Consider the following 26,962-nt stretch of genomic DNA (forward strand, 5'->3'; position numbering starts at 1 on the left):
AATCTAGAAACAAGAGTTCTCTAACAAACCAACATGAGACAAAGGATCTTTCGTTGGCTGTTTCTTTTTTTATTTTTAATAGAAATGGTTGAATTATATTAATGGGTTTATTTTAGATACCAGAAAGAAAGATACTTGGTGGTGTTTGGTTGGAGGAATCAAAATAATTTACTGGAGAATCAGTAATTGTGGGGAGGTTTAGGGAATCACTGATTTTTCTAATAAAACGTGGACATGCCAATAGTTGTTTGCTTGCATGTCACTACCAGAAATCAATTGGAAAATCACCCCCTCTCCCCCATTGGCGAAGCTTCTCCCAATTCCCAAAGCTTTGAGAATCACCCCCAAGTTATGTAAATCGTGACCAACTGATTTTCGAAAAATTGGTCTTACCAAATGAGAAAGTTTCATGTGATTTGGGAAATCAGCTGATGCAACAAATTAATTTCTCCAACCAAACATCCCCTTAGATGAATTGATGATGGATGGATGAATCATCTGTTGATCAACAGTTGAATCACCTAAAACCGGTTCCATTCCACCTTTGGGACCAAAAATGTGTATAACCCAACTTCTAAAACTGAGTAAGCAGCTCACAGAGTCACAGTGACAGTCAGAAACTGGATCAGGCTAAAACCAAGTGGTTCTCTTGCAGATGCCATCCCTTGAGACAAAACAGTCATGGTTGGGTAGTTGGTTTTCCACTGTTCAGACTTTGTGAAATTTTTGGAAAGATGTGTAGATAGATGGATTGAAATGAATAACCTCCTCCCCCCACAAGACCACTACCGGCTGTGAAAGGAGATGGTCCTACTGCTACTGGATAAATAAATCTAAATCTAAATCATAGAATGCCGTTAAAGAAAGAAGCTGCTGGCACTAGAGCTAGAAATTCATCTCATGGCCACGCAGAGGATTCCACACAGCGAAAGTGAACACCCCATAATCGAAAGACTACTACTCTCAGAGACTCAGACCTTTATAGTATTTTAATTTTTAAACTTTTCTTTTGAGTTTTGCCATCAGGATTCCGTCTTTTATCTTGTTTTAACCCTTTTTTACTCCAATGGCTCCAACCTAAACCTCAAGCAACGTCTATGCTCTATACCCACAGGGATTTTGGAAACAAACCAGTACTAAAATACTAATAGTGTCTTTGGTTTTGAAATTTGAATCACCAGACCCGCACTGAACAGAACGGAAGGATTCATGATTCATGAAGCCGGACCCATATAGTTGGTTATTTCTAGGCTTGATGATGATGAAGATGAATTACCAGACCCCACTTTTCGTGTGACCAATCCATTCCTATTCCTTGACCCATTAGTTCCAGTTGGCCTCCTCCCAAGTCTCACTCACCCATGATTCAGACTCTGCTTCAACTGCAAATCAGCAAAAGCACTGTCATAGACCTTTTTACAACGGCAAAACAAAGCTTCAAATACAGCAGAGTTGTTCCTCTCCCTCAGCCATGGGAGCTTTACTTGGTTTCACCTTCAAAACTGATGAGTTAGAAAACAAATAAAGGAAATAAAAGGAAAAGATTGGTTCATATTTCGAAATCATAAAAAGAATAGACAGGGATGAAGTTGGCGGAAACAACACTACTACATCAGAAAATAACCCAGGAAGAAAAGGGTGGAAATTTCGATATATATTTCTCTCTTTAATAATTTTCCCACTAAGTTGGGATCAAATTGAAAACTCAAATTGGAAGAAGAAGAAGAAGAAGAAAGAAAGCAAAAGGAGGAATCAGCAATGAAATCCTAAGACTGATCCATCGATCACAGCAATTGCAACCCTACAATCTGCCCTGGCCTCCACATGGTGCGTTAGGAAATGTAGAAACCTTACTCTGCCCGCCATTCTTATTCTCGATTCAATCTCTAGGGTCGGTCCGAGCCGGAACTCATTATTAATGTCGTCAGCGGAAGTGAGTCTCCCGTTTGTTGATGCTGCCAACGGGAATGAATCGACGGAGAACGTAGCGGACATGTATTGGGTATGGCCAGCATCGATCCTACCGGCGGGGATGAACATGAAACCAACCTGGCTTCCAGAGTAGAGGAGCTGCAGAGAGCTGTCGAAGTGGGTGAAGACAGCGTGGTTAGGGTTTCTGACGGAGACGTACTGTGAGAAAGTAAAGTTGACGGTGGTGCTGGAGATGGAGAAGATGGGGAGCTGGATGGCGCTGACGGCGAGTCTTGGATCCTTGGGCTTGAAGAGGGAGAAGAAAACTATAAGAAGTACGACGACAACGAAGATTAAGAAGATGGTCGCCACGATGCATGATGCCAGATTCGTACGGCCTGATGGAGGTCTCTCAGGCTTCTTGTTGTTCATTTTGCTTTTCTCCTCGTTTTTTTCATTCAATTCAGTTAACAATGGAGAGATGGGCTCCGACCTGCGAGATATATTCCTCACTTCTCTCTCTCTCTCTCTCTCTCTCTCTCTCTCTCTCTCAGAGATTATGTCTATTGAGGAAGAAAAAGTGCAGATGAAATGAAAGTCAGGACTCAAGACGACAATATGAGTAAAAGTTGCTTAGTTTTGTCCTAATCTAATAATTTATGTTATTATTATATTCTTAAAAAAGAGAAAAAAAGGGGAACCAGTAAGATGGACGGTTGAGATAGGCTTTTCTTTTTTCTGTTCACTGTCTTTAAAGGGGGATTAGTCTTGAATTTCGATTTGAAATCAGGTAGATATCGGTATTGAAAAGTGTATAGGTAAAATTGAAAATGGTACACTTTTGGGAATTTGGAAACACACCAATAATACTTAGGAAAGATCTAGTTATGTATTGTAGCATTAACAAAAGTTCTATTAATACAACAAAAACATCTAGTACATCCATGAGAATATAAAATCCATAAATCAAAGGGTCTTAAGACTTTTCTTTTAATTATTAGAACAAATATTCTATTTTTTTATTTATATAAACTACCAAAATTTAAAAAAAAATGTTTTCTTAAGTAAATTGTTGATGAATCAAAGGATTTGATAGATTATTCATGGATCCATCTTATGTACCTTAAAATTTTGGGACAAAATCATGGATCCATCAATGTTAAATGAAAAATAGAATGCATTATCTTCTTCCTTCTCATCTTCTTCTTGATTCGATCGAGTGAGTTTTCTTCCATTTTGACACAAGATTGGTGTCACATACAAAAACTCTCCTACCAGCATGTAAGATAAAAGATGGAAAACTTGGAACGGAAGTAAGAAAACTTGCTAAACAAAATAAAATCAGCAAACAAACAAAAATCATTCCACCAACATATGTTGTTGGTCCACATGGACTAATATAGATCAGATATGGCATGATATGGACTATATTAATTGCCACGTGTCAATGATTGGGCACCAACCCCAATCCACCCGGGCCACCTAGTCCTTGTAAAAATGCATATAATACACACTGCATCAAGAGAAGCATGTTACATATTAAACCTTGACAAAAAAAAAAATAAAAAGTACCCTAGGGACCAGACCAACCGGCCAAGGCACGACAGGGAAATTTTCATCAATGGCACAGGCATAGCTGGTTGGGTTGGCCGTGTTAAATGATGCACGCCACTACACACCCCCTTCCCTCAATCAATGTCTCAGTGAGGGGAAAGAGAGTTTGCATCAAAGCGCACTCCACCTACAGCACATCGCAATCATGTATTCGGAACTAGTACGAGAAGTGCATATGGGGCGCTAATGTAAACTGGGTTGGGAAAGAGATGTCTGTCCGTCCAGATTTGAGAGTTGGGCTTGACACCCCAACACCCACAAAGCGTGCCCCAACGGTACCCATCCACATACTGTGAGATTGGTGTGAGGTGGTCAATCATGGATGGGAAGATGTTCCCCATGCACGCACGGCTGCAATGTAACGAGGTTGGTTTGAAAAGCAAATCCAATTGCTCTCTCTGCGACTTGCAGAGCCATGACTCACGCGTCGGCGTCGTGTCTTATGTCCTGTACGAGACTCATTCAGCAAATTTGTATTTGTACTCCTTGCAAATGGAGCCTAAAAAATCAGATTTTGTTAACAATATATGTATCAAGATATAATAACGCAGCCCAATCATGCATTTAAGTCTCATTGAAATAAAACATACAAGGGAAGGGTCCAGGATGTAAAGTGAAGAGAGCATGGGAGTTGGGAACCAAACAAAACAGTCGCAGTTGGGCAAAAGTTGGGATCAGCAGCCACACATAACCAAACCCATTCATTGCAATTTGTAACATTGCCACAACTACTGCATGGTCATAGACGCCTTACAGTTACAGGTACCTAACTAGTGTGTCAGAAACTCAAAATACCGTGACATTAGCCCCCTCACACTTGCAAAACTGTCTGCATTCTCGACAGAACAGAAGCCTCGTCAATTCAAAGTTCAAAGTTGAACTACGTGATTGTTCAACTTCAATTTGAGCGTAAGCACACCAGTGACCAGCCTACACTACCGAAGTGAATTATATGTATGTACTCTCGGTTCTCAACTATGAAGGTACCTGCAATACAAAAAAAAAAATCTGGAAGAAATATTTTAAATAATTATTATACATCCATTGCATACAATTCTTTCATTACGATCCCGAGTTTTGGTTCATCTGCAGAAGCAGAATAGTTGAAAGAATAAAATAAACAGGCAAGGTAGGAGGACATTTAACAAGTAAAACAAGAAATGCCGCTCACCTCTTTGTGGAGGTAGTAGTTGCGCAAAGTCTCAAAGTTTATAAACAAAATAAAGTGGGCGGGTGGAACCCTAATTCCAGCAGCTAATCCACATAAAATATCCATCCTGCAGTCCATCCAACAATGGACCCCATCAACCATCCCTATTACATACATATGTACCACAACATATGCATATTTACACATATATATACCTATATATTTCACTGCAGTTTGATGGTGAGCTCGTCAAGGTGGCGATCCATGATCTGGGAGACCGATTCAAGGAATGCAGATTCACTCATGCCAGGTAGAACGCCATCCTGCGCTTCACGTACAATCTTCTCAATTACAGACTCCTCCTTCAAGGTCTCTCTGCAAATGATATTTCCGATGGCAAAGGGAGTGAGCCCTCGTTCAGCCCCCTTCTTCAGAAGCATGGTAGATATGCACAATGTACGGGCACACTTAGGCGACACATCCCACCCATGGAACTTCAGAAGGGCAATATCTTCTTCAGCATCCAATGAATTTATGTATTTAATGGTTTCAGGATTGTATGGCACTCGGGCTTGTGGCCAGTATAGCCAATCAAATGTGCAATCTTCAAACTGTAAGAAGAATAGATGACATGTAGGATGATAGAAACTGGTAAGGAACAGTATAAATGAAACTAAAGATAACAATAGGAATTGCTGTCACACCAGGAAAGAAAACAACATTGATAACTAGCCAACTTGCACAACTAAATTAATTCCTAGTTGCAGAACATTCTGCATGATAAGGAATGAATATTTCTTTCGGCTGTAATAATAAGCTTCCACTCCACTCTTCAAGGGTGACAGAATGCTTAGGGAAAACCAAGAAGCCATCTAATTCACTATTGTTAACGGATATAAGTTGGAGACAAATTTTCGATTCACCACAACATTGGAAAAAGTGCTATAAAAGTCTCCCAGTGCAATCATGTAAGTGCCCCTAGGCATCTCCACAGACAAGAAAACTAAAAAATGACATTAAGGATATTTCTTTTCAGAAGGCCGTCACTAAGGACATAAATTGACAATATTCTGGTATGGAAGATTTGAATGCAGTTAATTCACCTTTTCAACTGGAAAACCAGTCTGTTTTGGTATCCCACTTATATCCTTGATACATTTAATGGAGATAAAGAGGTTAATAAAAAACAGGAATTCACTACTCGAACAAAAAACAAGGAATAAGGTTTAATATGTATTGTCGACACAAGAATCTTCTCCTTTATATTAATACTAGGGAAAAGGTCTACCTTCATTAGAAGAAAAGTTGAGGCTAATAATTTTGTTCTAGTAGAAACAAATATAGTGGATTCAGGATGCAACATGGCTTACATCCACCCTACTCTCTGTTCAAACACAGATATTTCATAACACAAGAGGTATTTGAAAGCACAACTAGTTAGGCAGATGAGATCATCTCCTGGGACAAAGTAGGAAGGAGTGGAGAGGAGTTCACAAGCATTTGAATTAACATGATGCATACTTCCTATGGTTGAAAACAATTTTGCACTAGAACTTAAAATACTTTACATACAAAAGAAAGAGAGATACCTTTAAACAACAACAAGATTTGGAACTACTTAAATAAGTTATCACTCATGGAGCTATAAAGACAAAACAAAACAGAAGAAGAAATTTTTGAGTTAAATGAGCAGAAGCAACAGAAGTATGAAGCATAAGAAGAAGACGGGAAACACTCACATTCTCTGGTAAGCAGTATCCATGATCAATAGGAATTAGCACGATCTGGCCCCCATCATCTTTGTTCACCAGAATATTCCCAGCATGTCTATCTGCATTCGCCAATCTTATATCCAACACAGAGATCTTATGAACCTCTTCCACCGGGAAAGCCCGAGGACCCATGTCCTCACAGCTACCGATGTTCTTCTTGAACATCTGCAATGATCCAATCTTTATGTTTCTAGGTGCATACTGATAACCTTCTGGATGATTAAACCCTTCATGCAGACATTTCACCATAACCGTTGGGGGGACCCCAGCAAACCCAATTTCCTCAGCAGATATTGACCGAGGCCCCTTCAGTGGGTGATCCAGAATGTATGCTGCAACTTCTCTCAATGCCCCCTCACCTACTCTTGTCCCTATCTTCAACCCTTCACCATCGGAAGATACTGGAAGCCCCCTAGGATTATTCACCGCCTTGGGTTCCTCATCAATTGGCTTAAAAACAGACACATAATTGTGACCTGATGAATCTTGCAAAAAATATGCTCCTCCCGAACCCTCAGAAGATCTGACAGGTTGGTTCCCTTTGTCCAATCCATCAAATGTAGATCTAATCAAATCTCTGAGGATAGAAGATAATTCAACCTTTGGATTAACAACAACTGGTTCTAACCAGAAATCTCTGTGTGGAGGCTTTCTAGCTACAACATGAAGCTCCTCAGGTCCTGGACTCTGGCAGTTCTGCCCATTTACTTCATCATTATCATTATCTCTCCTCTCATTTGAATTTGATGCAACAATGGACAGTTCGAAATCTTTCTCAACAGGTTTAGCCCTAACTTTTGCAGATTTTCGAACCAGCAAGTGAAGCACAGCGTCATTGTTTTTACAGATATCATCGATGAGCCACTGGTCCTCAAGTTTCTCTCCATTACATATAAGCTCGTGGTCCTCTAGGTCGACCAAACCTTTTCCCTTTTTGGCAATCTTCTGTTTAATGTATCCTATATTTCTGCACCTCTCAACATGAAACTCAAATTCCTTCCCACATGCAGTCTTAACAGTGATTACCTGGAGATCAGAAAGCCGGAGAACCAAATGCAGAACATTTCCATCGGCGACTCCATAGTCCCGGACAAGAGAATCATTCCGCGCCAGCTCCCTGCCCCCAAAAACTAGCTTCTGCTTACTCACAACAAAGCCTTTGGAGGTCTGTATTCTTAGCTTCATTGACGCAATCGAGTCGGACTCCAATACACGCATGGGAATCACAGAACCGGCAACTGTTAGGTAAATCAGTATCGACTCATCGGAGCAAGGACCCGGCCAACCATGGAAATACCCAGGGGAAAGTACAGATTCTTTACGAATCGGACTAAGGGCGACACCGGCGGTAGACATTTTTTATACAAATTTTTATGCCCTAATTTATGGTAAAATAGCTTAAATCTTAGAATCCATCAACAATATCTCACGATCCTTGCTGAAAAGGGCATCAGATGGAAAAGGATTGATTTCCCTGAGGATGGAAAAACCTAAATCTAACGAAGAATGCGGGAAAAAAGCATGTACAAAAGGGGGAAAAAACACCAAAAGGAAGAGGAAAACTAAAGAAAAATCCAATTTCAACGCTAGCAATGCATTCCCTGGCCCTAGAATTCAAGAACAAACCTTAATCAAAACAGATTAAGGAATTGCCCTCAAAATCTTAAAGCAAAGTCTTCCCTATCCTCCTCCAAGAGCAGAGCTTTCATACAAAAAATGAAACCCCAGTTAATCCTGGAAAATCGGAAAGGCGAAATGCGGACTTCTTATCACAACCGAGTTTGCTTTCAAGCTACTACTGCTTCTTCAACACAAATCCAGCGCCACTAAAACCGATTGGTCGTCAAAATTCTTTCTGGAATGATGTTCTATCAGGGGTTTTATGGATTCAAGAAAATGTAGGATTTTTCAAACACGAAAAAGAAAGAACAAAAAAATACTGAAACGGTAAGACTGAGGAAGAGAAGGAGAGTGGATTCTTACCAAAGGAAAGAACCGAGGATGAAAAGACAAAGCGAAGCTTAAATGGAAGAACAGATATAGCAAAGATAGCGATTAATTGACGAGGAAATGAACGGATCTTATCTAATTCTCGGAGATGATAAACATGACCAGAATCGAGATTGCTCTGACCTGCCCTCGGTTTGTGAAATGTCTCCCAGAGATTCGCCTTGTATTTTTCTGCTCTGAAGACTGAGAAACAACAAGGGTAAGAGATTTTGGAAGAAGAGAAAAGGGTAACCGAGACCGCCTCCGTCGGCTCTTTATACGCATGGACCCGATCTTTTGACGGAAACTCTGCGACTAACTAACGGCGTTTAAGGATGTACACGGTCTTTTGCCCTTTCTTACTATTCTAAAACTAATAAAAAATAAAATATTGAAGAAATAATATTAAAAGTTATGAAAAAAAAAGGTTCAGGCAATTTCATATAAGATGCCTGAATATGTAGAAATTTTTACTTGTTACCCCCACAAAGAAAATAAATAAATTTAAAATAAGGTCCATCAAGTTTTATGAAAATAAGAGACTGATGAGAGTGTTTGTATGTGTACTCCAAATACACTAATGCATGGGATTGAGCAGGAATTTGATCGGGTCTCAGGTTTTTTGCTTAAGCTATGTTTGGTTTGAACGAGAAGGTAGAGAAAAGAAGTGAAAGAAATGAAAACCTATACAAAGTTTGTAAGGTTTCATTTGGTTTGTGGGAAGATTTGGGTGGAATGAGGAAAGATGGGATGGGATGGGATGGGAAAGTGGAAAAATTTTAATGGGAAAAGCGCATTCATCATTTCTTACTTTCGGACAATGCCGTCAGAGATGATAAATAGTGCTTCTCCCAGTCATCCACTACCCGTCGCACTACTACATTGTTGTACGTGATTACATTTCCGTGTAGTAGAAGCATGCATGCCCGCAGATCCCCCGAAAGTATCTCCCTAGCAAAAGCGATCGTTGGAATGCTCTGAATCGCGTTTCCAAAGTAGTACAGATCGACCTTGGGTTCAATTCATAGACAACAGTGGTTGCCTTCGAAGGGGGGGAGCTTTCTTGCTCGTGTGACTAAACGCCATAGCTGGGCGTAGAGAGATTAGAAGGATGAAATCTCGACCATCTGATCGGCGATTTTAGTAGCTTGAGAGTTCAAAATGGTGTTCCTTAGCCAGCTGTCGGTAACAGAAGTTATCTTCCCATTGGGATTCTAGTTATTATCACTTTGGGGTCTCCAGGCATCGTTATTTTGCTTCCGCAAAATCTCAGCCTCGACTGTTAATCTGTTTGTTATCACTCTGGATTTCAACTTTAGTATCAACTGGTTATTATCACTCTAGATTTTTAATTGGTTAATCTTAGCTTCAATATCGCTGAAGCTATTAATCTTAGCTTCAACCTCGACTAGTTATTATCACTCTGGATATCAGCTTCAGTATCGCTTCTCTACTGAAATGAAAGATCCTCTCACTTCGAGGGGCGTCAACAGAGAACGTCACCCGGGGAATGCCCTTAGGGAAGGGGAGGTAGCATATCATCGATGGTTTTGGTGTGACCCCTCCAACTCCTGCTTCTCGGTTTGAACATCACTATCACCGAACCAACTCTTGCTCCTGTATTCTCCACACAAGTTGTTCCTCATTCCCTCCTCTTTCTCAAAATTTTCCATCGGGGGTCGTACGGTTTTGGTGCGATCCCAAATCCATGATTTTGGAATTTGACATCACACATTTTTCTCATCCCATCCCTCTCTTTCCCTCAAAACAAATGAGAGAAAAATGAATATTTTTAAAATATTCCATTTTTCTCATCCCCATCCCACAAACCAAACAGAACATAAGGTTTTCCTATTTTTCCTTTTCTTTTCCCACTTTTTCTTTCAAACCAAACATAACTCAGGGTTGGTTGTTAATCTAACCCAAACCCATAATTGATACCTAAGCTTTATTAAAACCCTAATTTTAGGGTTTTTGTATAAAACTTGAAAGTATTTTGACTTTAAAATTGTTTTTTTTTTTTAAACAACTTTTTAACATACGCATGTTCAAGACAATCTTCTTCTTCTGTTTTTTTCTTTTTTTTTTTTTTTTTGGCTCAATTTTATTTCCTGGTTCCTTCACCCCAAGGCTTAAAAGCAAAAAACTTGTCATAAAGTCCAAACGTCGCTTATCAAATCTGCACTTGAATAATAATAATAATAAAAGGCTCCGGGGTCGGGGCCATCTCCATCGGGCATCGGTGGGGTGACGGGACGGAGACGGCCGTTGGGTTGTAGGGGTCATTTTCGGTTGAAGCTGGCAGACGATATTTAATTGGAAGAGCTGTGAAAGCATTGACACGTCTATAATGGAATAACACGTGTCTGACTGTAATTAGAGAAAACACGTGAACATCTGAAAAATCAAAAAGTTTGGTCTCCATCTCCGCACATAAGAATCTAGTTACAACGTCCAAATTCCAAACCCTAGACTTGCGCGATTCAAATTAAAGTGGGATGGGAATGGGGTCCACCGTCCACGTAAATACGCGGAAGATGGTATCATCATCGTCACCATCCAGATTCCAAACCGAAACGAAACGCGCGTCCCCAAAACTAAAACCCTGTCGGAGCCGTTGGGCTCAAACTTGGGCCGCACGAAAACGAAGGAAGTTGGACTCTTCCGTTTAGAGATCCAGACCCGATCCCCCTCCCCCACCGCACTCAGTTTCAGGAGGAGAGAGCGTTCGAGTGCTGCAGCACAGCTGTCCGAAGCTTTTCCTTTTATTCATTAGCATTTTAGATACGTGTGGGCATGGAATTGGGATTTGCTCCTCTCCCAAGGGCGTCTCAAATTGAATTCACAGACATTGAGAACATAAATAATAACGTATAAACACGAGAGATATTCTCAATGCATAGTGAGATGTATCTGTGCGGCGCCCTGTTTGACGAGCAAATCCGATTTTGTGGGTATGGGTGTGCGTCCACCGCCAACTCCAAGAGGAAAATTCCAAGAAGCCTGTAACCACAGGTCCACAACCTCAGACAAAGATGGGTCCAAATTTTGAAGCCCATGAGATGAGGCCAAGACCAGTCCACAGGCCATAGCGCAAAAAATTGGACCACACCAATTCAAATATAGATATCAGGCCATTGCTACAAATTATAAATATATTTATTTTTAATAGAGGTTTTAGCCTTTTAGGCCATTACTACATACTGCTTAATGCGCATCCACCGTTTTAAGCTTAACATGACAAAAAGATTTTAAAAAGTTTTAAGAAAATCCATTACTTTTAACTTGTACCCTTAGTATGATAAATACAAAATTAGGTTTATGGATAACTACTGTATAGAAAACAATAATCAAGAGGTTTTGAAAATAAGTAAACTAAAACAGAATATATGTTATGGCTTTACTTATTTACTATCAAGATCTAAATTTCTGAAAATAAGCCTTTAAATAAAAATAAAACCATATAATCTCTAATAAATTCAGTTTCATCAAAATGCCTGAGACCTTAGTGATAACTCCGGTCTCCAATGACATAATAAATCCAAAATCCAACTAACAAACTTCTGTAGTACAGAATAAGAGAAGGAGTACAAGAAGTTCAGCCTCTGAAAAATAAGAGAGTTCAGAATAACGAGTACAACCCTTTGTAACATTCCATCTCCTTAATTAAACCAAGCATGTAATACGAGAAACAGGCAAAAATCATATAATCCACATATTCCCCAAAATTCACAAGATAGGTCTTAGGACAAATTAATAGATTCTAGAAAAAATAATTACACACTCAAAAATCAAAATTTCAATAATTCGCAAATCGTAAGAAGGAGCTGTATGAAATATACACATTGAGGGATGAAATCAATATATTCAAATTCAGAGTCAGATAGCAAATTAAGAAAGGTAGACTACAACCAATTTCTCTCCATTGATAGGAGACCACGTATTCACACATGAGGCTTGCAAAACGAACTTAACATAACAATGATAATATAACCAAATAAAGAGTAATAAGTCACTTACGCAATGTATCAAATCTAAAGTACAAATAAAAGCGAAATGAGTAATCAATACCACCAATTTCAAAACTAATATTGCTAAATTCATATTCATGATGTATATGTTTCTAACTTATTATATCGTTCTACACTTCTGCCCAAATCTAAGGTAACGTAGTTTATTAACTTAGGTTCTAAGACTCTTACATTTCCAATTTTCAGCAGCATCAACTTTTATATGTAACTTACACTTCAGCTACCTAAAATTAGAATTTATTTTCCAATATAAACTTTTCAAAGCATATTACAAATTAAAATCGAGTCACATCTAGAAATGATTAAATAGCCATTGCTATGCTAGAATTTCCGAATTTACTGTGTTCATAGACCCAACTTCGAAGACTCGTAACTTCCAGATCAATTGTCCATTTCGCATTTCACATGTGTGACCAAAAAGCTTATGACATACTACAACTTAAACATCACTTCTGGCCAAAAAGATCATCAAACCTAAAATCGGGGTTAATTGCTAATTTTTTCCTAAATTCTCCAATTTAACATTTTTAGAATACCGACTTTCAAAATTCATAACTTGCACTACAAATATCCAAATAAGGAGTTCTACCTGCCATTTTGAAAACCTCATTGAGAATTCCAATTTAGAACCAAAAATTTTCAATCCAAATAAGGAGTTCTACCAGCCATTCTGAAAATCTCATTGAGAATTACAATTTAGAACCAAAGTTCGATTAAAAACATTGTCGGGATGCTGATTTTTTATGACCTAAATTTGGAATCCAGAAGACACAAGGTTGGATTTGTTCAAATCCTAATGATGCGATACCTCTACTAGACCTATTTTCTTTGTCGGAAAGTGGCCCAAAAACGAGTGTTTGGCAAAAAACCTTATTCTAATTTTAATATGTAAGAAAAAGACTTACCTTTACCTAAAGAATGATTTGATTAAGCCCCACCTTGATTCTCCAAAGTTATATTGTCTTTAACTTCTCTTACATCTAAAAACAGAAAAGATTAAAAAGTTTCTTTTCTTACATTAGCTAATAAAAAAAAGGGTTCCTATTCCGTTCTTAACACATCTTGCGAATGACGTATCGACACGTCAATACGGCTAACGTTAACGCACGTTTGTGCGTGCATTAACACGGTCTGGTCCGGTTTGCGAGTAAACGAACCGGTTCGCGCGAACACGAACCGGGTGAATGTTCAATTAAAATGCCCCTTTTTCCCAGTTTCATCGACTCTTCTTCTTCCACTTCTTTCTTTCGTCTCTTTCTCTCCACCTAACCCTACCCATACAACAGAAAAACCCTTGTCCATCAGTAGCGACAGAGCTCTGGCGGCGAATCAACAGCAACAGAGTTCCGGCGGCGACAACATATCCTTCTTCTCTTCTTCTTCTTCGGCTTCTCCAGTGCTAGGTCCAATTTGAAGGACGAACAGGTAGGACATGTCGACCAGAAACAAGGGGTTTTTTAAAAGGAGGACATGGTAATAGGGGTGTTTAATCTACTGACACAGGGGTTAGGGCTTGGGGAGATTAACTTTGTTCTGACGACTGATGACTGTCGGTGTGAGGAGTAATAGTTGTCAGAAGAAGAAGAAAGAAGAAGTTGGGAAGAAGAGGAAGAAGTAGAAAGAGAAAGCAACACTAACACGCATGCCATGCGTTCCTCCTCGTTCTCTCTCCACTTTGCAGAGTTTTTGTTGCTTTCCTGCACTGATCCCTATCCACACACCGCCGGGCATCGGCAACAAAACGTTTTATGGCCTCCTCTTCTCTTCTTCTCCGTCAGGAATATTCGTTCAAATTTGTGGGACTGAGGGAGTTTGCATGAAATCCTTTGAAAGAAATCCTTTAATTTTTTTTTTTTTTTTTTTTTTTGTCTTTTATGGGCAGTTCAATCGGAGGAGAGTCAAAACAATAGCCAGTTCAACAGCCAAATTATTAATAACGGAGAAAACTTCCGTTAATTCGTGATTAACACGTGTTCGCCTCTCATTCAACGGGTGTACAGAATGCAACCTCATCTTTTCATTTTTACTAAGTGGCCCCCCAATAAAAAAAATTACAAATAGCCCACCACTACAAGTCACAACGCACTTTTTCTTTTTCTTTTTTTTTTTTTTTTTTTTGGTATAGTTCTAAGATCCTTCATTACGTATATCAGTATATCAGATAGAAACATTACCAAAGGAGATTTTCATTTTTGTATGGCAAACCACATGCATTTTCAGTGAATGGTGGTACTGACAACAAACATGCAATGGCTGGTTATGTCCAGACTCTAGTGTTTCAGTTTTTTGGCTCTAGATTGCAGTACAATGGTTTGAACATCTAGGTGTCAATTCTTTGATGTCATAAAGCAAATAATATATAAATAATAAATAAAAATTACAAAAAAAAAAATTAAACATATTTCTAACATTATATATTCATCATATTGAATGAAATTAAGTATAAAAAGTATTGTTATTAAATAATACAAAATGCCAACAATCTGATTGATAAGATCTCCCTGCTAGTTGTAGGCTTGTAGCGGAACTTGGGGTGCTGCACTTGGGATAGGGAGGTTATAGCTTGGGGGATGGACCATTAGTAATGAAAATGGCTAAAAATAAATAATAGATAAAAGCAGTATAAAAAATTTAATGTTCAACTCATAACCCACTAACTAGGTTGAACAAGTCTTCAAATGGGTAAAACCCACCTACAGCATACAAATTTTGTATAGAAGTGAGTATAAATTTAGTCAAATGGAGTTGATCGAGTTAATTACCGAAAAACTAGTAATAAATGGAATTAATTACACAATATAAAGCGTTGTAAAAAAAAAAAAAAAAAAACATGGTTTTGGAATCATGGTGTTACAAAGCCATTTTATCGCCACGTAAACACCGTAAAAGTGTGTTGACTTGTCCATTTTTACTGCACCATCTCAAGTTATGTAAAACTAACCTTTCGAGGAAACATCGGTTCAGACTTCAGAGGATGCATTTCATCCTATATGATGCCCAATGGCAACTAATGGCATTTATACAACAATTGTAATTTGTAACATTATACTTCATGCCTAAAGCCCTAAACCATTTTTTTTTTAACATTTTCAATGTTTAAAATTAAGTACAAATGTACCTCCACAATGCCTGATGGGCATCGATAAAGGCGGCATTGAATTTGAAATTGATATGAGTGGATGATATAGGGTAGGGCTAGATTTATATTATTGCAGCGGTACCTGTATGGCTGTGTATGAGATGAGATCATGAGAAGTAAGGCATATAATAACATAACAACAGCAAAAGATAAAAATTAATTAGAAGACCAAGAAGGAAAATGAAAAGAAAGAAAAGGTGAGGAGGGAATGGATCAACACAACAGAAATTCTTCACAAATTCCGCTCTATGAACTCCCAAATCCTGTGTTCCATATAAATACGGTCTCTTAGGGGGCGGGGCATGTGGCGTTCATCAGGAAAAACCAGAAGCTCATAGGGTTTTGCAGCTGCAACAATTGCATTTATGAGCCTTGCAGTGTGCCGGAAATGTACATTCTCATCCATCATTCCGTGCACAAGTAACAACCTCCCTCTCATCTTGTGCACATGGTGCATCACCGAGCTATACTCGTAACACGCAGCATTCTCCCAGGGCAACCCCATGTACTTCTCTGTGTAAAACGTATCGTACCCATCCCATGCTGTCACAGGGGCGCCACACACTGCACATCCGAATGTGTCGGGGAACCTGGCCAAAGCCATGGCCGAGAGGTACCCTCCGTAGCTCCACCCATATAAGCCAATCCGCCCTGCTTTCGCAAGCCCTTGTTTTACCAGCCACTCCGCTCCACAAAGCTGATCTTCGGCATCAATGCGCCCAAAGTTGTGTTTCATATGGCTCTCAAACTTGATTCCACGTCGAGCACTCCCTCTGTTATCCAACTGTAAAAGTAAAACCAAAACCAATTCTGTTAACAAATAATATTTTAGAAATGCTACAACAAGGCATTTCTCACTACAATAACTTCGATGAGGAGCCCTCCCTTCAATTGCCATTTGCCACACGTATGGAGGATCTGGACCCACAACCAAATAGGTCTCACCTGAATGATCAATTGTCCAAAAAATCAAAAAAAAGATATATATTAGATCATTTTCAGCTTCTCAGTTATTGTTCTTTTTTTTCTTGGAATTCAAATAATAGCTATCAACCGTTGGATACTCTGTCTTAACTTTCTAATCCAACAAATTTAACTAGGATCATTTGACTGTGCTGCTGCTTAACTTGTTGAAAATATCGCTTAGTGCAGGACCCATCTGATTGTGTGGATCCTGATCTTCATTTCTGTCCATTGGTTCTATCCTCTAAGCAAGGCATGGCCTGGGCCACTAAAAAAAAGGTGCTGAAAACATTTGGATGGTTATAAAAGATTGCTAATCAAGTCATAAAAGGCTAATAACAAGAGAAATATACCATGAACTAAGTACTTTATCTGCACTAGAAAAGCAATTAAATATCAAAGCTATCCAAATAAGACCCAATACTCTAGGCCTAGACAGTACAAGTCAGTGGTATCAAATAAAAATCCGATCCCCTAATATTCAGCCCCTTTTTTATCAGTAACCTAATATTCAGCCCCTTCTATCTCACCCCGTGTGTTCAGTGTTCCTTGGGAGAAATCCAAATAATGTGTACTCTCTACAATCATAGTTGTCAAGCAAGGTGTCTCGCCTAGGTTTTATGGCACCTAATTGGTGTTGCCTTGCCCCATGTTTGTGCTTTAAATAGGGTGGCCAATTTTAGGTGTAGTTTGTGCTAATCATATCATATTTTGTATGAAGAACCATATTATAGGTTCAGTAATGTAGTAATTTATTCACTACGATAGGGCTCAACTTGTGGTCTACATCACGGTATTCTACTATTAATACTTTTGTTCATAGGCTATGTAGTCTTACTGCCATTCTACTATTAATGTTTGATACTTGCATGTCAGATCATTTGTAAAAGTTTATAGTTTCTATTCAACTAAGGAAACAAACTGATTCATAAAATAACTAAAGAAACAAGTTAGAATGAACTGAGTTTCTCTAATGAAAAAATCCACACCTAGAGGTGCTCCATAAAAGATGCATTTTAAACGATAATATAATGACATAAGATATATTGTGTGATGGGAGTCAATAGGCCAATAAACTCCTACGCAATAACTAATTTCCTACGCAATAACTAATAACATAAGATTTATTGTGTGACTGCTGTCTAGAGTACTGCCAATGCAATTGGGATTTTGGAAGTTTTTCCGCCTTATAACCCAAGCAGGACACTGGCAAACAGTTGGTAAATATTCAAAAACCAAGCGTGCAATAATAGAACATTCAATCTGTCTTTACAAAGAAAACTAGAAACCTAGTTTTAAGATACACCTGTGAAAGTACTAACCTTCCATACTAAGATGCCCTTACTCCGGAAATACTGAGCTCTCATATCCACTGTATTCATCCAGGAGTCGCAAACAAGCTGGACATTGGGCCCACCATACACACTGATCAAGGTTTTGTACGGTGGAGGTCCAAATCTATCTGCATCAGGCTTGTATAAGGCTCCATATAAGATGGTCCCATCATTAGCAGGTATCTGGACAATCTCTGGCAGTTGAAGTTGGAGCTTTTTTGATCGTGAAGTGGTGGATGGCTGCTCATATAGAGGCATTATTAAGCTTCCATCATGCAATGAACAAAGCAATACCCTAGGTGGAGAGCTCAAAGAATCATGAACATCAACAAACCTCTGCAACTGATGATCAAGCACAACTATATGCCTCCCTTTGCCATGAGTCAACCTCCGTGGTGCATCTAATGGGTACCTCCTATCAGGAAACAGGCTTGTGCAATACAAATTAGATTCCAAAGGTCCATCCACAGTTCCAGTAAAATACACAAGTCCTGCAGCTTCATTCACACCAGCAATTTGCTCAACCATCCAATCACCCTCAGTGAGAGGTCCCAAGCAATCTCCATTAATGTCATGAAGATAAAGATGCCGAAAACCTGTTTTCTCACTTGCCCATATAAATCCCCCAGAGAAATGATCCACTCCCTTGTCCACAGGTGTAAAACAGTCATGTAAATTAATCCATGGATCTCCTTTTTCTACCAATATAACGTTTCTCTGGCCTGTGTTAATATCAAACTTCAGGATTTTCAGTATGGAATGGGACCTATTCAAAACCTGAACGATGAGAATATTTCTAGGCAACCAATTGACTCTGGCCAAATATTCTTCATTTTTGATGGACTGATCTTTTTCTCCACAAAGAATGTCCATCCAAGTAATTGGACCCCCAGAAGCAGAAACAACTCCAAGCCGGACTTTGACATTTGATGCTCCGGCAAATGGATAAGCATGGTCTTCCTGAGCATCTGAACCAACTGAACTCTTACCCTGATGCACGATTCTGAAAAGGGGTATTTCAGATGAATCAACTTCAGTGAATGCAATGTATTTGCTGTCCGGTGACCACCAGAATCCATTCTTTCGATCCATCTCTTCCTGGAGCAAGAAAATATTGAGAATCTGAGAAAAATTTTGCCCAGAAAAACTACATACATAAACACGAAAAGAAAGGATATATATTATCATGAGAGAGAAAGAGAGAGTCTCACCTGGGCTATATATTCAGCAAGACCATGACTCTGAAATAACAAGAAAAGAAAAACAAAAGTGAAATTCAAAAATACTATCAAAAGATTGCTTCTGAGCCAAGTAATTTAATTTCTCTGAAATCCAATGATATCCACCTTACATGCACATCAAAAAGAACATAAAATGCAGCAAGGGTCATTCCATTGTGGAGCCCATAAAACATAAATTTACAAAACTAACACCATAAACTAGCATCTTTCTACTAAATCCTTGTTTGAAATGTGGCCCTTGTGACTTAAAGGTCCATTACAGTTCAAGCCCATAACCCCAGCATTCTTCCACCATATTATGGAGGTATATTGTATATGGTTTGTTAGGAGATTCCCAAATTTTCTAACTAACAATAAGGTGGTTTTTGGAAATCTGAACCATTGACAATTTTGTCTGAAACTAATTAGATATGTCCACCGTATTATGGAGGTATATTGTATATGGTTTGTTGGGAGGTTCCCAAATTTTCTACCTAACAATAAGGTGATTTTTGGAAGTCTGAACCATTGACAATTTTGTCCGAAACTAATTAGATAAGTGGTTATCCCCCTTTTTAGTCCATTTTCTTACACATCAGATAGACCCACTTACATACGAAATTTTACTCTGATAAGTGATTGAATCATCAATATTCTATACAGGTGTTTTTGCTCTTTCAACATTTTAGAACTTTCTCATATCCATGCTCAAAGAGAGGAAAGTGTAATTGCCACTCGAACCCAAGGTTCAAAGTATCGATACGTATCAGCCGATACGTATCGTGCCGATGGCTTCTCAATACCGATATGCCCCTCCAGGGGTTGTCTCGGGTCAGACCATGGTTCAGAGGGTAGTCAAGCCTTAAACCGACCCCTCTGAACCGGTTTTGAAAAATAAATAAATAAAACTTAAAAAAAAGTACCAACGTACCGGCTTGTGTCGATACTTTGAACCTTGCTCGAGCCAACAAATCTAGCATGATAGTCTAATCATACTTTAGACAGATCCCATTAAAGACAAAAAAAGCTCTTGTCCTAATAAGATTTTATCAGACCTCAGAGGTATTAGACTTCAGATTTACAAATACCACCTAAGAGAAATACTGAATAAGATCCCAAAATTGTTTTTTATCAAGCCAGATAACAAAAATAAAGAAAAAACTAAAGCAAAGGTCCACTACTAAAGCAGTCTAGTTGATCTTATGTAACCAAAGTATGGTAAAGTATAACTGAACACAACATCGATACAAAAATATGACTATCATCATTTTGTCACTTGAAACAATGATAACAGCAGCAAATAAATAAATAAATAAAGACTAAACAAAGTGATGTCCAAGAAAAATAAAGCTCACCAGAGCATTTCCCTCAGCTCCAAATGTTAATTGTTTCTCTGTGCTGTACAACAGGTTGAAAACATGAAGCTCATTGTTTCTTACATAGGCAAGCATATTTCCATCTGGAGAGAGAGATGGATCAATGATAGGTGAGCATGGTGTGCTAGGCAACTTAAGCACTGGCTTAGAACAAGAAAGATCCTGGAAATAGATCTGACAGTAGAGAATCCAAGTCACTCAAAGTTCAATACAGTATAAATATAAAGGGAAAGAGTGAACACGTTCAGATTCAAACTGATAGCAGTAGTCCTAAGCAAGAAAACGACAAGTTTAGTGAAGCAATTGTGTAGTAAGAACCAATTGCATTGTCAGAGCATCACATAATTAAAGAGAACCATCTGGATTAAAAACAACAAACAAAAAGGTAAAGGGATAAGACAAAAGAGCTTCAACTTCCAAAAGTATGAATCTGAACACCAAACATGTTATTTTCAAATCATAGACATAAAATGCAACTAAAATCGATAGACAAAAGTTGAGAATAAGCAGCATGATCATTGGTTTTGGGCCATGCAGTTATCACAAAAATTGGTAAAGGAATAAATTTTGATAACTTGAACATAAAAATTTCAACAAATTAAACAAGCTTTAATAAAAACTATAAGAAACAATCTTAGAGAGACAGAGAAAGAAAACATGATTCTTTTACTCAAATTATAGATTATACAAATTAAAGGCCCATAGTTTAGCAATGGATATGGCTCTGAAATGGAATGGTGGAACAGGATTCATGTTAGGACAAGGCATAGATGATGATGAGATGATGATGATGATAGAAATGCTTTCACTTCTCATGGCAATACGTTGTACTGATAAACACTATTAAGAGTCCAAGACAGATAAACACTAGTTTAAGGAATATAAGTACACCGGGATCAATATACAATTAATTCGTTACATAAATTATAGTATTAGATTGTAGTTTTATTAAAGTAGGAAAGGCTTATTGTATTAACTTTCTGAAACATGGGTATTAGTGAGAGCCTTAGCATTTTCGTATCATTTACAAATAACAACATGTCCTTGTAGCATCTTAATGAGTGAATGAAAAGAAAATGTTAGTAATCCAGAGAACGAAAGACCTAATGCAACATTGCCTACCTAAATGCATCCAAATATGAATAAAACATTAATAGTTAAGAGAAAAATTGTTTATGTACTACACTAATTGTTCTATACATATCCACATATTCATCATAATTCAAATCTTCTTCCATGGTTCTTTCCCAATAGCATCTCCTAGGTTTTCTCTACTACAAGAGGCAATTCCAGGAGAGACTAATAAAGTTCAAGAACTCTAGCATTTTTCTTGTCCTGGTCCCATTCCCCAGACCCTGGGCTACAGTCAGTAATTACAACAAAAGAGGATAGAAATGTGGTGGGGAAACAGAACATGCAATGATGTGAAGACCACACAATACCAAGATAGAGACCTATGACTATGAGGTTGTAGTGCATAGCAAACCCATACACCAGAAAATCAAGCTTTAGGGAAGAAGGACCATTTAGTTGGGGGATAGTGCGTAGAAGCAAGAAACTAGGAGGGTTGGGAGTAGGCAACTTGAGATAAAAAAACATGACCTTATAAGGAAAGTGGCTTCAGAGGCTTCCATTGGACCAAGACAAGTGGCATGGGGTGGGTATGGAGTATTGCATGCTAATGGCTGGGATGCTGGGGTAAATGCAAAAGCAACATTAGCTTCCTGTCTGAAGCAATTCCAGGTTTCCTCTCTTGTTTCTTATGATTCATACCGATACCGTATGATTTTTATGCTCAGGGCAACTTTTTGTTTTGGGGATATCTCTGGTGGTGTAATGTTCCTTTGAAAGACTAATATCCTTATCTTTGCAGAAATTCTTGAGATTCTTGCTTTGACTAAGTTGCTTGACGAAGTCAAACCTGACTTTTCTAAGCATGATTTTATCATTTGGTGCTTTCCTCCTAGAGACTATTTTCTTGTGTGTGTGCTGTTTGCCTTCTTTGTAATGCTAGTGATGAGACTAGCATTACAAGACTTTACCATCGATGGCATCAATTAAGGCTGGCAATGGGGGCTTCATCCTCCACATACAAGGCTGCAGTCAAGGCTAGCTGGACTTCTACAGCACAATTTATAAAGCTGAACTATGATGGATGAAACAGGGGTAACCCTGGTCAGTCAGGAATTGGAGAGAGGGGGCCTTTAGAATGAAAGTGGAGACATCTTAGCCTTATTTTCAAGACCAGGTTACAGGAACTCTATTAGGGAAGAGCTGTTGGCAGCCTTCAAGGGCTGAACCCATTAAAGGATCTAAGTTTCACACATCTGATAATTTAAGGGGATTCCAAAGTGGTTGTGGGCTGGCTGCAAAATGGGGACAGGGTTCTGTGGCTATTTAGTAATGTTATTAAGGAGATAAAAGAATTAATGTATAATTAGTTCAGTTGGGTTCATAGCCATTCCTTCATTCCTTAGAAAAGCAGGGGGTGGACAGGGTGGAATTATTTTGGGGAATTGGGGGAATCACTTGATGTACTTATGCTCTCTATGCCTTCCCAATCTCTGGGATGAAGACAATAACACAAAAAATGGAAAAGAGCAACATACACTAAGGCAACACTAGTTTCACTGTAAAAGAAAAAATAAAATTTTCAGCCTGTAAAGTCTCTGTTTTATGGCCCTTCTACATGGAAACAAACACAGAGGCATTTCTCAAGCAATTTGCAGGCATTTCATTATGTATTTCTAAAATGTATCCCAACTGCCTCCCTGGTGTTTTAGAACTTCTCCTTGCATGCTTGCATGCATTTGCCATTTTATAAGAAACCACATCATTGTCATACGCTAGGAAATTATTGTTATACTTACAGTTGGAAACATCTGTCTGTAAAGTACATTGAGATCATCTAAGGCATAATGCTGCCCTGCTTCCTGACCTATTCTTGTGTATAAAATCAATTAGTGCCAAAATGATTCCACTAAGACAACTTTTGCACATATTAATTGATCCACCACCCTTTGAAATCTATGCTCTCAGTCTTCTACCTTCTATGACAACGACTGATAAATAACACTACTTCTGCATGGTTCTATGTGCATATAAACTTCAAGAAGCATTTTTCTAAAGAGAATTAGACAAAGCTGTAGGTCAAACCTCCTCTATATAAATGGGATGTGTTTGGGGCAATTGGTGATTGACAAAACAATGGAGGAAACAAAACATAGAACGTGAACCCTATGAGGTGACCCAACCATCAAATCTATCACATTCTATTGCATGGTCTGATAAAATAACACACTTAGTTCAGGAAAAGAACAGAATACTTGTAGCCAAGGAACCGGGTTTCAAATTTTGAAGGAGCCAATAAGTCAAGTCCGACAGCGAAGAATCAGAGAAATGTAATTTAATATCTTGCTAGACTTGGGACCATAGTCGTTTCACTTTCGGTAATGATGGATGCACCATGCACGTATAAATAATGTCAAAAGGTTTCTTAAACGCTGCCTCAATTCGGCGGTTATGACAGTCATACGAGTGTATTAGAAGATTACAAGGGAGTAACTGATTTATCGGTTGGGTCGATCCAATTGAATCTGTTCCACTATGCATATACAAGAGCCAGGGAAGATAGACAGATTTATCCCTTCGCTGCAAGTACACCACTTTGAAGGGAAGGCTTTATACGTTAGCTACTGCAGTACCAAAACGAGCACAATTGCCTCCATATGTAATAAAAGCCAAATATTGGAAGGTTGAAGAATTCTATTAAAATTGAAACAATTCAATTACATAATGAACATCAAAGATTACAGAACGAACCCCAGTTGGCAAAGGCACCATGATCGTTTTCTTCTTGGAGATAGACTTGACCCATTCGTATCGTGTGACCCCTAATCCACGCTCCCTCAGTCTCTCCCTCCTCAACTTCTCTTCTGGGGATATGTTACTCTCATCGAGCCCTCCGTCGGGAGGACTAAAAAACAGTTCTCGTTTACAGGTCCTTAGATCGAAAGCGAAAACCCTCCTATTCAAAATGCCATCGGGGCTGAATAGATAAGTAATCAAACTATCATCGGGACTAAAAGTGATGGAAGAAGGAGCAACATAGCCTGGCAACGGATACTGGACAATCTCTTCGACAGGGAACAGGAAGCAATCATCATGGGTCTGGGCGACTGAGTTATCAGTTAAAGTCATATCGGAGGGGAATGATCGAACACGTTTCAAATTCTTCTTGTTCGTCTTCGATTGCATTACACAGAAAGAGAAACCTGGAATGACGACAAGACAGCACGAAATCACACAAAATCGTTAGTGAAAAAACAGAGCTATAACAGGGCTGGAGTGAATGACTGCTGCTGATAAGGCATAGAACGTAGAATGTAAAAATTTACTGGTCTAAGACGATAGACAATGTAAATATGCTGAGAGGAGAATAATAAAAATGGGAAACAGATCGCATTCCAAAGGACAAAAGTTACTTCACTTGCTAAGAAACTCTCTGCATAGGTTCTAACTTCTAAGAGAAATTGAAAATCATTAAGGTAGCCGATCTCCAAAGTAGTAGGATCGAGAACCCTAGGAGTGCAGAATGGTTGGACGTGATTGATAAAAATCAAACATGTCAACAAAAACAGGAGATTATCAGAATTTTGTCGGAATCAGAATATCTTGAAGAACTCGAAATGATGGATCACGAAGAGGTAAATATCTGTATCCGAAACGAAATGTGGTTTATTCGTCGAAATAATCGCTGTGGCTGTGAAATCAAACTCAAAAGTATCAAACAGGGATTAGCCGATGGATGTGGAGAAGATCTAGGTCCGCAGTTCTTCCACAGTTCCACCACAATGCTTCGGTTCGGACCTACCAAAAACATAATGCGGGAAACGAAATTGGAATTTTGCCACCGAAGACTTTTGTATTCTTCTATCTGTTTTATTTAAGTGCTACGGTGCTACCACGCCTACTGACATATGTCCCGTACACTCGGATCAGAACCTTTCTATTTCTGCATATTCGATTCAGATAATCAGGATTAATGATGAAGAAAGATTCCGATCCCATTGTAGATAGATTGTAACAGATAGGACCTGTAGATCATCGATGTCGTTGGTACCTCAGGGGACCGGCAGTGTCCTATCACACAAAAGGCCCCTGCTTTCTGTCGGTAAAAGACAAAATGGACCAACCATTAACGAAAAACCCTAGGCTGTTCTGTTCTGGGACCATCAAACGGAGGTCGTCTCTCGCATCTCAACCATTCAAACAACATCTTGGGACGTTGAATTAGAATTTATTTATTTATTTATAAAAGCAAGTAACCACAAACCTGTGGACATGTCCGTTTTGGCCTGAGAGATATTTTTTTCGTTTTGGCCCTTGAGAGAATTGACACGTAGCGATTACGGAACATTTTATTTTGTGGCACTGGCACCATGTTATCACTTTGGCGCCCCAAAGAGACGTGATCGGACATTGGAGGGAAAGTCTAGTTGACCGCTTAAGTTCAAGTTGCGTGGACCGTGTGGTTTTTCTGGAGACAGGTGTCAGCTCTGTTTTCCACACTTTCCATTAATTTAAACTTAAAATGTTGCTCATTGACACGTGTACGTGACAAAGTAATCAAATACATTTTTTCGCGCGGTTGTGCCTGTGCGAATTGTAGGAGTGCAACCTGGGTGGGCCAACCAGAGTCCGGACCGATCCAGTCCAACACCTCGAGGCTCGAGCATTTTTATTTTTGGGCTGGCCCGGGCCTAGCCTTTAGGTAGCTCAATCCGAGCCTAGCCCAACTAGTTATACATATATATGTACACGTATTTACACTGGGCCTAATAGGCTCACTTGATCCCATTAACCAACTCGTGCCTAGCATGGCCCCCAGTTCAAATCCAAGTATTGCAACTCTCAATTTGGGTTGGGCCCTGGTTGAAAATTTTGGCTAGGACCTTAGGCCTAATATTTAGGACTGGGCTTCGGTTAGATTTTAAACTCTTCCAGCTCACCCAATTTGCACTCCTAGTGAATTGGTTATATCTTGGTCGGGTCAAATCCGAATCCACCTGATCGAATCTAAACGATTTAGATTTTTGATGATTTTTTTTATAAATATATCTGTATGTATGTATTTACATATATAATGACATACATGTATATTATCATTTTTTTTTAAATCCTAAGGCCAAGTATAGACATTGTGGCTTATCCAAACTATCCATCAAATGTGGGATCTCTGGATTGGCCACGTGTTCAATTCCATTGTCCACATATATAGCTTGCTAACTTAACAAGTTTTTTTTTTTGTTCTTTTTTGTGTTTTTTTAAGCCCGCAAGCAATTCCATTCATCAGTAGACAATATATAGCAAGAACACGTTACACAGGTTATTTTGTTTTGGCCCTAGGCAAAAGGATCAAAATATCGGCATATATCATATCCATATCGGTGCATCTAGATAT

General features: G+C 38.8%; 3 protein-coding genes across 8 annotated transcripts; all 3 read right to left on the minus strand.

The window, feature by feature from the left end:
• Positions 1-1,620: 1,620 nt before the first annotated feature.
• LOC148880963 (uncharacterized) lies at positions 1,621-2,530 on the minus strand. The gene has a single exon (XM_088963113.1). The coding sequence runs from the start codon at positions 2,341-2,343 to the stop codon at positions 1,753-1,755; it is 591 nt and encodes a 196-aa protein (XP_088819239.1). The 5' UTR covers positions 2,344-2,530; the 3' UTR covers positions 1,621-1,752.
• Positions 2,531-4,534: 2,004 nt separating this feature from the next.
• LOC148880964 (phosphatidylinositol 4-kinase gamma 4-like) lies at positions 4,535-8,686 on the minus strand. Of its 2 annotated transcripts, XM_088963115.1 has the most exons (3): positions 6,415-8,686; positions 4,891-5,286; positions 4,535-4,802 (listed from the first exon to the last, which is right to left on the minus strand). In XM_088963115.1, the coding sequence occupies exons 1-2, from the start codon at positions 7,801-7,803 to the stop codon at positions 4,900-4,902; spliced, it is 1,776 nt and encodes a 591-aa protein (XP_088819241.1). In that variant the 5' UTR covers positions 7,804-8,686; the 3' UTR covers positions 4,535-4,802; positions 4,891-4,899. The 2 variants fall into 2 exon arrangements, with proteins under 2 accessions (XP_088819241.1, XP_088819240.1); XM_088963114.1 differs by having other exon boundaries at positions 4,535-5,286.
• Positions 8,687-15,621: 6,935 nt separating this feature from the next.
• Positions 15,622-25,413, minus strand: LOC148880965 (uncharacterized). Of its 5 annotated transcripts, none has more exons than XM_088963100.1 (6): positions 24,989-25,413; positions 24,322-24,773; positions 20,479-20,673; positions 19,115-19,144; positions 17,892-19,001; positions 15,622-16,390 (listed from the first exon to the last, which is right to left on the minus strand). In XM_088963100.1, exons 2-6 carry the CDS (start codon positions 24,754-24,756, stop codon positions 15,839-15,841), a joined length of 2,322 nt encoding a protein of 773 aa, XP_088819226.1. In that variant the 5' UTR covers positions 24,757-24,773; positions 24,989-25,413; the 3' UTR covers positions 15,622-15,838. The 5 variants fall into 5 exon arrangements, with proteins under 5 accessions (XP_088819226.1, XP_088819229.1, XP_088819228.1 ...); XM_088963103.1 differs by having other exon boundaries at positions 20,479-20,582; positions 24,989-25,411; XM_088963102.1 differs by having other exon boundaries at positions 15,622-16,551; positions 24,989-25,411.
• Between the last annotated feature and the right edge of the window lie 1,549 nt (positions 25,414-26,962).

Source organism: Nelumbo lutea, chromosome 1, assembly GCF_056320005.1.
Source record: "Nelumbo lutea isolate HS-2025 chromosome 1, American lotus-T2T, whole genome shotgun sequence".
NCBI lineage: Eukaryota > Viridiplantae > Streptophyta > Magnoliopsida > Proteales > Nelumbonaceae > Nelumbo > Nelumbo lutea.

Excerpts from the sequence above, each read along its gene's own strand:
- LOC148880964 (XM_088963115.1), bottom strand. The coding sequence starts at position 7,803 with ATGTCTACCGCCGGTGTCGCCCTTAGTCCGATTCGTAAAGAATCTGTA. Across the intron at positions 5,287-6,414 it reads GATACTGCTTACCAGAGAAT|TTTGAAGATTGCACATTTGA; the intron begins GTGAGTGTTTCC and ends TTCTTCTTACAG.
- LOC148880963 (XM_088963113.1), bottom strand. The coding sequence starts at position 2,343 with ATGAACAACAAGAAGCCTGAGAGACCTCCATCAGGCCGTACGAATCTG.
- LOC148880965 (XM_088963100.1), bottom strand. The coding sequence starts at position 24,756 with ATGCAATCGAAGACGAACAAGAAGAATTTGAAACGTGTTCGATCATTC. Across the intron at positions 19,002-19,114 it reads TTGCTGAATATATAGCCCAG|GAAGAGATGGATCGAAAGAA; the intron begins GTGAGACTCTCT and ends TTCTTGCTCCAG. Across the intron at positions 16,391-17,891 it reads AGGGCATCTTAGTATGGAAG|TTGGATAACAGAGGGAGTGC; the intron begins GTTAGTACTTTC and ends TTACTTTTACAG.